This window comes from Arachis hypogaea, chromosome 20 (assembly GCF_003086295.3).
Source record: "Arachis hypogaea cultivar Tifrunner chromosome 20, arahy.Tifrunner.gnm2.J5K5, whole genome shotgun sequence".
Lineage (NCBI taxonomy): Eukaryota > Viridiplantae > Streptophyta > Magnoliopsida > Fabales > Fabaceae > Arachis > Arachis hypogaea.
In genome coordinates this window covers 35,578,644-35,590,603 of record NC_092055.1, presented here as the reverse complement: position 1 = coordinate 35,590,603, position 11,960 = coordinate 35,578,644, and the positions used below count along the sequence as shown (strand labels likewise).

The window sequence follows — 11,960 nt, the reverse complement described above, 5'->3', positions numbered from 1 at the left end:
TATTTTTTGAATAAATTAATAAAAATAATACAAATAATTGTTTAAATATAATTGTATTTTAATTTTTCATTCTATTACGTACACGTTGAGGATAATTTGAAATAAAAGATAATGGACTTATTGTAACTGTCATGTATTTTGTGCTTTGATTGCGTTGTCATCTGAGAATTATGGCGCCTTCATGGAGACCGATTCTTCTACAGAATCAGTTTTACGTTTGGAGTTAGCCAACCAGCAGCGGCGACAGACAGCGTCTTCCTTTTCTATGGCAGCAATTTTTCGGGCTTTGAAGGTCCATTTATGGTAGATGTGGAATGGGGTGGATTCAAGAGCGTCAAAATATGTGGCTAGACAGAACAATAGTGGAAGCACCTGCTAGCAAACAAAACCGTGAAAATGCTTGAAGACATCACATCAACAATAACATAATAACGGAGGAAATCGATCAAATTTTTCTGAGTACTCTTCTGGTGTAAAGATAGTGTTAAACGAGCGAATTAGTTTTTTTTGTTAGTGCCGGTTTGTTTGTTCAGTCCATGACAAAAAAAAAATAATTTACCTAATTACTTTTGATAGCAGGTTAACTTTAAAGAGTGCTGCACTCCCTACTTTGCCTAGAGTGCACTAGCTTTCGCCCTTCTTTTCTAATGTTAATTATTGAAAATTATTTTACTATTTATAAATTAATTCAGTATTATTTTCAAATTATATTTAATTTCATATTCAATCAAAATGTTATATGAAAAATAATTATCAAAAGAAATAAATGACATTAAAAATTTTTAAAAATTATATCTATCTAATATTATTATTAAAATATATCAGGATCAATTAAAATTTATTAAAATAATATAAAATATTAAATTTTAATGATTTTAATTCTCTTGATACTTATAAATATTTTTATATATTATATTATCTCAAACAATTTAAATATATATAAATATTTTTTACTATTCTTTTTTACTTTTCTAATAAATATATATCTTTATAAGAGACAAATAATTTGTGCATTTAATCTCTCTTAATTTTTTGTAAACATTTGAATAATTAATTAAAAAGCAAATGAAAATAATGGACAAATTTTTATTTCTTGATATTTTCCCCTTTTTTCAATGAATCTTTGGTCATTTGATTAAGAAGACAGTAAAACAAAATTCTATGTGACGAAAAAAAAATCGCATATCTTCAATACATATCCTTAAATTTGGTGTATTTTGGCAATATAATTCCCATATTCTTTAAATGTTCTTTAATGTTCAGATATAACAATTGAATTCCAATTAAAATTTTAAAAATGAAAAAATATAATTTTAATATCTTGATAATATAAATTTTTTAATGTCTCGGTTAATGGATTGGGATAGTAACTATTAACGAAGTCAATTCTAAAAATAATAAAAAAGAAACTAGAGTGAGTAATTTAAAATTATTAAAAAATAAATTTAATTAATAAAATTTTTTAAAGAATAATTTAAAGGAGTAATTTTTTGAGAGGAACTTGATTATTAATTCAAAATAGATATTGACTAAATTTTGTAAATAAAGTAATTTAAACGGTTAAAATTAAACTCATTTTAAAAACCGAAAAAGAAAAGTGGAAAAGACTTTCATATACTTCCCCACCACCTAAACTACTCTTATCCCGATAGATTAAAAGGGAAAAAAAATAATTAAAGAAAAAAGAAGTGCAAAGGGTGTAAAATATCCCTTCTTTAATTTCTTCCCCACACACATACACACATCATTTTCCTGCTCTCTTTCCACTCAACCCCCTCGTGTGCTCCTTCTCCCTCCATTAATGCCCCTCTCTCTCTCTCCCCCTCTTTCTGTCTAGAACTCTCTATATATACACACACATACATATACATACATATCTACACTACTAAGTTATTATTAATACCAATAATAACCTTAGCCTTTTACATTTTTCCATGTCTTCTTTCACATCACTACTCTTCTCTTGTGCAGCCATCGCCGCCTTCCTCATCCTCCTCCGGCGGTGGCGCTACCGCCGTCTCCGTCTCCCTCCGGGGAGCCTTGGCCTCCCCTTCATCGGCGAGACTCTACAGCTCATATCAGCATACAAGAGCGACAACCCAGAACCCTTCATGGATCGAAGAATGAACCGGTACGGTCCAGTCTTCACGACTCACGTGTTCGGAGAACCGACCGTGTTTTTGGCGGAACCGGAAATGAACCGGTTCGTTCTTGCGAACGAAGGGAAGCTCTTTGAGTGCAGTTACCCCGGTTCGATATCGAACCTTTTGGGAAAGCACTCGTTGTTGCTGATGAAGGGGAATCTTCACAAGAAGATGCACTCACTAACGATGAGTTTCGCGAATTCTTCGATCATAAAGGATCATCTTTTGGTTGATGTGGACCGGCTCATACGGCTCAACTTGGATTCTTGGTCCGACCGGGTTCTTCTCATGGAAGAGGCCAAGAAGGTTAGTTACTTAGTTATTAGTTAGGGATCGCATACATTGATTCTCTTGAGTTTAATGTTCATGTTTGATTTTTTTTGTTATAATTATATTAGGTATTGAAACTTGAAAGCGAGTTAAATATATATTATTTGAATTATTTTTCTATGAATTTTAAATAAAAAAAAAGGTTCAAAGAACTATTTGTATGAATTTCTTTTACGTAACCGCGTGCTAAATTCGGTAGACTACCTTAAATAAGAGTTTCATGTGCTATTATTATGATTGATGGTTGTTGGGTGTTTTGTTATATATATATATTCTTGTAACAAATGTTTTTTCTTACATTAAATATTATATTTATTAAATTTTGATTTTTTATTATGTGAAAAAATATTTTTTTCTGTATAACTACTATACATAAATTTGATGTTTGTGTCTTTTTTTTTTTATTTTTTTTTACATCTTATAGTGTTATTTTTTTTATATTTCTTATCAATTATTTTTCATCACTTTTATTATTAAAAGTGGAAATTATAAAAAAAAAATATTCCTCTAAAACAAAATTTTACTGAGTCAACTCGGTGACAGATCGAACGAGTCAGGTTTCTGAGAGCATCATCATCACATATCATGTGGTAGAGATGGTGGACCAGCACCTTCTTTCTGCACCACCTCATAATAATCATAATAATAATGTTATCGTTTGGATCTTGTTTGTTTATTTGCTTATTTTGGTTCAAAGTTAAATACCTCCTTTTCTCAAAGTGTCCAACTATAGCCCCCCAAGTAACATTTTTTTTTTCACATCTAATTTTAACTTTATTTTTCTCAAGCTTGGGTTGATCGATGAGTATTTAGTTGAAAGCTTAGCTTGTTATAGATAGCATGTGATTGTGATGTACCTGATGGAAAATAATAGGGAATGGTGAGTCAGATTCCATGGCTCAGTGCAATGTGTCCAAATTCTTCCATTTCAATATTTCATTTCATATAAGATGAATCCCCACATCACGTTAACTTAACCGAAAAGGTTCTTTCAGCTAATAATAATAATAATAATAATAATAATAATAATAATAATAATAATAATAATTCTGAATATAAACATTAGGTCGTCATCATGTAGAGTAAGCATGCACATATATGAATATGTTTGTACATGCATGTGAAAACATTTCACCATTTCCTTTTGTTTTTCCTTTCTTTCTCTAACCCTACTACTGATCTTTTATATTCCCAAATAGCCAAATATGTATTATGTAATGATGTTGACTATGACATATTGTATATATGAATTTAATTTGAATGGGGAACAAGTGTTAATATAAAAAAAGTATTTATACAAATATTTAATTATGATTATATTAGTAAAAATGATTTAGTTAACACTACTACTACTACTACTACTAATAATAATAATAATAATAATAATAATAATAATAATAATAATAATAATAAAATTCATGATTGCATGTGTTATGAAACTATTTGTTAATAAAAAGAGATAATATAAATAATTAAATTTCTAACACTTTTTCAAACTAGAGTTTTTTTTAGATTTATTTAATTTTTGTATAATTTTTTCTCTTTTATTTGTTTATTTTATTTTTAACTTTTAGATTCACTAAAAATCAAATTTTAAATCTTCAAGACATAAAATTCATATTATATTATAAAATTATTTATTTTAAAAATTTAAACTAATAAAAGATAATAAATATTTATATCTTTAATAGCATGTTGTGTTGGTTGCAGATAACATTTGAGTTGACAGTGAAACAACTAATGAGCTTTGATCCAGATGAATGGACTGAGAATCTAAGGAAAGAGTACGTTCTTGTGATTGAAGGATTCTTCACTCTTCCATTCCCTCTCTTCTCCCCTACCTACCGTAGGGCCATCAAGGTGCATGCACCTTAAACTCATTTTTCTAATCACCTCTTCTTTTCTTTTCTATTTTTTTCTCTAATTATTAATACTCTTATTGTTACTTATTATTTTGCCATGGGGAAAACATGCATTAGCAATTATTAAACCTAATCAAATAAGATAGTATATAATCCACGTTATCCAAATACTGATCAACATATAGTATAATTATATATAAACTAATAATAATTATTTGGTTAATTCAAATAAATAATAATATAAAATATATATTTATCGTAATAATTTTTTTATTTTTAATATTTTATTACATAATATAAAATATTTTTATTCGTTAAAAAGTATTTAATTTAAATTTTTTAATATATTTCATGATTGTTAGAGACAAATATATGTAACATTATATATGACTCTGGTCCTCCTAATTAGAATAAATTCTTCATCCATTTCATTATAGTTATGTTATTTTGATTTCTTAGTCAAACATATTTAAATATTAAAATTAAATTAGATATATTTAACAATGTTAGAACTACTTATTAAATATGGAAAGAATAATAAATACTGAACTTGTTATATATATAGCTGAAATTATCTAATTATTCTCGACTATTATCCCAAGCTTGTTATATATAACTGAAATATTAATACTAATATTGAAAATGAATTGGCAGGCAAGAACGAAAGTGGCGGAGGCACTAACGTTGGTAGTGAGGGAGAGAAGAAAAGGGAGTGAAAGTGATGGGAACAGAAAGAAGGACATGCTTGGGGCACTGTTGGCCTCCGGCGAGCAATTTTCCGATGAGGAAATAGTCGATTTTATGTTGGCTTTGCTCGTCGCCGGCTACGAAACCACCTCTACCATCATGACTCTTGCTGTCAAGTTCCTCACTGAGACTCCACTTGCCTTGGCTCAGCTTAAGGTATGCAATATATTTACTTGCTATAGAAGATATAAAGATAATTAATTTTTTTATTCACTTCTTTGAATAATTATTTAAAGAAAAAAAAATATTATTTTGGTCCTTAATATTTAGAATAAATTTTATTTTAGTGTTTAACATTTTAATTGTTTTATTTTTATTCTAAAACATTTAAAATGATATCAATATTATTCATTTATCAAATTTTTCACTAATATTTAACGAAATTGATAGATTATTAATGATGTTTTTATTAAAACTTCGTTTGTTCAACTTCTTTTTTCCAGTTCTCACCTTCTCAACAAATTTAAATTCTATTTTTCTATACTTTTTTCTTTCTTTTTAAACTTCTTAGAGAATTAATAATGGAAAAAAAGAGTAAAAAAATGAAATTTAAGTTTGTTGAAAGGGTGAAAAGAGGAAAAAGAAGTTGAACAAATGTAGTTTTAACAAAACATTATTAAGAGTATATCAATTTTATTAATTGTTTGTGAGATATTTGATGTTGGGATAATATTAATACCATTTTAAATGTTTTGGAATAAAAATAAAACCATTAAAACGTTAAAGATCAATTTATTTCAAACATTGGTGACTAAAATAATACTTTATTTTTATTTAAATTAATGATTTTTTTATATATTACATTAAAATCTTTTTTCATGTTCAATCAAGATTGATCGCACAAAGTCAAAACTAACAAACTAATACATAATGATATATTGATAATAATGATGATGAGCACACGCTGCACTACTCTTGTTTTTTTGTTTTTATGCTGGTAACTAATAAACTTTGTTTAACTTAACCTTCTAAGGGTGTGTTTGGAAACCCGTTAGAAGGGAAGAAGCACGTTTAAATTTTTTGAAAGTTTCAACTTTTGGTTTGGCAAATTTTTTTCTCATGAATGCAGAAGTGATTCTGCTGCCAAAACCAGCGTTTACAAGAAGTAATTATTTTTAGCTTTTGCGTTTTCTTAACGGGCTTTTAGCCATAGATACTAACCTTTTATTTACCTTCTACCAACTTTACCTTTTGTATATGTTATTGTATTATTTATAAAATTTTTGTTATTTCTATTTATATGAGCTCTATTTTTCTATTATTTATTATTTTTATTTTTTTTAACTGTTTGTTTGACATTATACACTTTTATAATCGTGATTTTTGTGTATTATGTTTGTTATTATCTTTTTATAATATGATTTATTAATTCTATTAGGTAAAGTAAATTAAATAAAAAAATTAACTGTAAATAATAATAATATTAAAAGATTATAACATACTAAAAAAAAGTACTAAAAATATATTATATAAAAAGATCATTAAGAACTTTTAAATTTGTTTCAATCACTATATAAAGTAAATATTTATTTTTTTTATTATTTTCAGTACTATCTTTTATAATTGTAATTCTCTTATACTATGTTTTAGTGTAAGTTTTTATAATATAGATTAGAATTTTATTAAAAAAAGATAAATTAAATAAAAAATTAATCATATATAATAATAAAATCATAAACGTTGGATTTCAAATTAATATTAAGAATAAGATTATTAAGAGTACTAAAATAAGAGTATGATGTAAAAAAATACTAAAGTAACATTTAATACAAAAAAATGTAACATATTTGATTAAATATTCTTATATATATATATATATCTAAAATTTATATTTTTTATTTTTATTTAAAAATATATTTTGTCTATTTTTATGTTATTTTTATTTTAGTAAGTAAATATTAATTTTATTATAAAATTAACTAATAAAATCTATTTAAATATCTAAATTAAAATAATAGGATAATATAAAAAATTTAAGTTGATGTCTATTTTAGTAATTTTTTATCTAAAAGTGATTTTAAATGGTATAAGCCAAACAATATTTATTTTACTATAATCTATTTTGATACAAAAATTACCAAACATAAATCACTTTAACACAAACCTACTTTTGATCAAAATCAAGTTTACAAAATCAATTTTATGCAAACTCCCGTTTGCAAACTGTAATCTAAACACACACTAAGAGTTTATCTAATATGAAATATAAAGCCTATTTTTAATTGTTTGATAGATATAAATTTTTATTTTATTTTATGAGTCTGCATGCATGTATATGGTTGTACATGTGAGAAACCCCACCACCCTATGCATTATATAACCATGTCCGTCTCCATAACCACCTTCCTTCATCACAATGTGGCGTTGCTCTCTTTGGACCTCATTTTCGTTATCTAATCCTCTCCATCATTCTACCCTACCTCACCTAGGATGCTTTCAATTTTTTTGAGTTTAATTAATAGATAAATTCCAATAAAATTTTCATGTATTGCACAAAATAAAATAATAAACTAATAAAAAATTGAGTTGAAAATGGAAAGGTTTGAAGTAATACATACGACATTCTTTTTTTATATATGTATCGTTAATATCCTATATAATTTAAATATTTAACTAACTTGCAGATTTTAAAAATATAATAATATTTTTTTTAATAATTTTCAATGATTAAAAAAATTAATTTTTATAATAACTTTTATAAAATATTTTTTTGGTATACTTAACGTATCTCGCACAAATTAGCAAAACTCTCATAATTTAAGTTTTCAAGGAGGGTATTTAAAGTTGTAATATAATCAGGCAAAAATTATATTGAAACATTTTAAGGGGAAAAAAAAAAAAAGAAAACCTTGTCAGTGCTATAAATCTACTTTGTTGTTTTGTGAACATTTATGGTTAGATTCGATTAATAACATCTTATCCCGTTAAAACTTTCGCCTCAGTCAATACGATTGAAAGCCTGAAATTCATCATGCATTGGCTACGTGATCTTGGTAACTTCACCATTGATGACTTCCCTATATAATTTTTTGTTCATCAATTATAATTAAATTTTATGAATATTATAATTTAATCAATTTATATTAATAATTAGAATAGAATAAAAATATAAAATATAATAGTAACTAACATGAGAATTTTTTTTATAAAAATTTGATTGTATTGTAAAATTATTGTAAATTTGTAGTTATAAATTAAATTTTATCTCAAGTATAAAATAATATTTTACATGTTTATTTAATTATATAACTGTGATATGGATAAAAATAACTATATAAATCGCATAAATAGTCATCTAAAAAGATAAATGTAATTGAATTCATAAATTATTTTATATTATCAATTTATTAAATATGTAATGACTAATTTAGTTATTATTCTTTTTATTACTTATAGAATATTTTTTCACTACATATAATAGTGATCTTCATTACATTAATTTTGTTTTGTTTATACCACTACGGCAAGTTAACTCAAAATTTTAGTAATTATTAGTAAAACAGAAATACAAAAAAATTGTAGAAAAGTGCAAAGCAAAACAAAGAAAAGAAAAGAAAAGAGAAGGGAAAAGAACATAATGAAAGGAGAGACAGCGGTCAAACCAAACCAATGGACAAAATTATTACATGCGAAACGCACGCTTGCCTTGCAATGCATTATGCATTCATCTCTTAATTCTTTTGACCGTAATGCTACGTTTCTTCGGTGTCTGGATGACGGAAATACCCCTTGCCACATCCTCTGCGTAATCTCCAATTCTCCACAGAAGGTACTTTTGTATGTGGCAGAGAGAACTTGTTCTGCTTCACCTTAGGGAATCGTGTGACCCTGATTTTAATGACTATTTATGATCACACGGTCCTAAAAATTTGACCATGTTATAAATACATGACTATTACTAATACAGAATTAAATTGGTGTCCCAATAGCACGAATTAAAGTTACTAGTAATCGATAATTTTAAGAGATCTATGTTGTGTTTTAAAGGTATATACTAAAAATTTAAATTAAATTTTTTATTAAAAATATAAAAAATTTAAATATTTAATATATTTATTTTATATTATTAAATAATATTAATAATAAATTTATCATAGCTAAACTCTATTTTTAAATAATTTATTTTAATAAAAACATCATAAATACATGATAATTTTATTATGTGTTCCAAAGACATATATTAACTAATAAAAAAAATTACATATTAACTAAACCTTTAAATTAATCATTCCTTCGTACACTTTTTTTATGGGTATATAACATAATTTTTCTTCAGTAGTCCTAATCTAATAATTATTCTTTCCAATTATTTTATATCGTTATTCTTTTTCATATATTTGTTTCAATTATTATAAATGCACACAAAAAATTAATTATTAAATTATTTATATAAAATATATATCAATACAAAATATATATTAAAAATATATTCAACAAAATATATATGATATTTAATTTAATAATTAAGTTTTTGTGTATACATAATATTTTTGTGTTTGTTAAAAGGAATGACTACAAAAAGAAATTAAATTAACGTTGATGTGTTAAATGAATCATTATTTATGAGAAAAAATAAAATTTTAAAAATAGACAGTTAATTAAAAATATAGAGAATATTGGTACTTATGATTAGATCTTGATATTAAAATAAGGAAAATCTGTTTGTGTATCCAAATATTACATCAACTTTTTTTTTTAATCATCTTCTTTACCACATTCTCTTCTTTTTACTTTTTTTTTCTTTTTCAGTATTTTTGTGCTCAATTGTTTTTTGTTAATATAAAATTATTAATATTTTATAAGTACCTATACCCTTTTTAAGCTACGACAAACTATATATATATATTAAACTGCACTAACACATGGAATAAGAATTAGACTAATGGAGGATTGAATTGAGTGTTCCTCTATTGATATCTGAGACTTAATTGTACAATTTGACAGGAAGAGCATGACCAAATCAGATCAAAGAGTAAAACAGGTGCACCACTTGAATGGTCAGATTACAAGTCAATGATCTTTACTCAATGCGTAAGTAATTAACAGAAAGAGTTTGTATCAATATATTTATGTTGTTTTTGATATCTGAATTTTAACTTTGTGGATGCGATTCATGGCTTCATGCAATGTAGGTCGTGAATGAGACCTTAAGGATGGCGAACATAATTGGTGGAATATTCCGGAGAGCAACCACAGACATAAATATAAATGGTAAATTACTTGAAAAAGAAATTTCATGCACTACTTTCACCAGTTATATTATGTTCCCTCCTCTGTCTTTCTTGTATCTTATATTGTCAATTTTTTGGTATATTCTTTTGAAAAAATTTACGAGTTAAAGTTACTAACACTTTTCTCTTATTTTTTCAATTCTCTGTTTTTTTAATCAGTATATTTCAATTCATATTCAAATACAGATATACCAAAAAATGGTCAATAAAGACCAAAATGAAAAGAACTATATTAGACTTCACATTTCAAGAAATGATACTTGCATTTTTTTTTTCTTGACACAATTTTTTATAGTGTAAGATACAAACGTTTAATACCAAAAGTAAAAGGTAAACAAAATTATATACAAAGTGGTAGATATAACATACATTCGTCGTTGAATTTCCACCATAGCTTTGAATGCTTGGCTTGCAATAATAGGTTACACAATTCCAAAGGGATGGAAGGTATTTGCATCATTTCGTGCTGTACATCTTAACCCAAACCATTTCAAAGATGCACGCAGCTTCAATCCTTGGAGATGGCAGGTGCATATATACACCTTTTGTTGTTTGATTTCTAATATTTTATTTGTTCAAATAATTTTGATCGGAAATATTTGACAGAATAACTCAGAGGCAACGATCCCTGTAAATGTATACACACCATTTGGAGGAGGGCCAAGGCTGTGCCCTGGCTATGAGCTTGCCAGGGTTGTTCTTTCGGTCTTCCTTCACCGCTTCATCACCATCTTCAGGTATAATAATTAGTTATTTTTGTCTCTCTTTGCTGCTCTAAAGATGTAATTCACATTATTAATAAGATGTTATGTTATAATGGCAGTTGGGTCCCGGCTGAGGAAGATAAGTTGGTGTTCTTCCCTACGACTAGGACGCAGAAGAGGTATCCCATCATAGTGAAGCGTAGGGAGGAGTCAAGTCCTTGTATATAGCCCCATGAAAGAGCACCATGTAGAAGAAGAAAGAAAGAACAAGAATCTTAGATTGTAGAGATCAGTTTAAGCTGTTAATGTTCATTATTATGTAATAAATAAGAACAATAATAAAATTATTATAATTATGTCTACTTGCATGTTGGCTTTTTAAGATATAACCTTAGATGATTCTTTCATATCTAGTAAAGTATAACAACAATAAATCATTATTTAAAATCCTTCATGTACTTGTTAGTCCACTGCACAAAGCAAGCTAATCTAATATTAAGAGAAATATTAAAAAGATTTTAAAATTTATTATTTGTTACCATCATTAGTTGTTTACTCAATTTTTTTAGTATATGTTTTTTAGTATAATTATTATTAATTTAATATCATATTTTATATGATATTTTTAACCATTAATAACTAATTGATGACTAAAAATAATAAAGTATGCTTCAAAATTTAAAATGTAAACTTGAGAGTTAGATTGTGTATTGTGCTCCTTATGTTAAACCATTTAAAGTCTTCCATTCAATTATTTATTTTCCTCAAGTGAACTTTGCTTTATATTTTCCTTGACTTCTGATAATTCTTCTCATCAATTAATTGTCCGTCATTATCAATTACTACTTCATTCATTCTTTGCTTTAATATTTATTTTTCTCTTTACCTAACAAGTACCAAAAACATAAAATCTCAAATTTAAAAATTAAATTGTAAAACAAC

At 26.0% G+C, this 11,960-nt stretch overlaps 1 protein-coding gene across 1 annotated transcript; it reads left to right on the top strand.

The window, feature by feature from the left end:
* Window positions 1-1,666: 1,666 nt before the first annotated feature.
* On the top strand, window positions 1,667-11,380 carry LOC112784909 (3beta,22alpha-dihydroxysteroid 3-dehydrogenase). The gene is made up of 8 exons (XM_025828270.3): window positions 1,667-2,450; window positions 4,185-4,334; window positions 4,991-5,239; window positions 10,028-10,114; window positions 10,216-10,294; window positions 10,736-10,842; window positions 10,921-11,051; window positions 11,138-11,380. Exons 1-8 carry the CDS (start codon window positions 1,935-1,937, stop codon window positions 11,244-11,246), a joined length of 1,428 nt encoding a protein of 475 aa, XP_025684055.1. The 5' UTR covers window positions 1,667-1,934; the 3' UTR covers window positions 11,247-11,380.
* The last annotated feature ends 580 nt before the right edge of the window (window positions 11,381-11,960 follow it).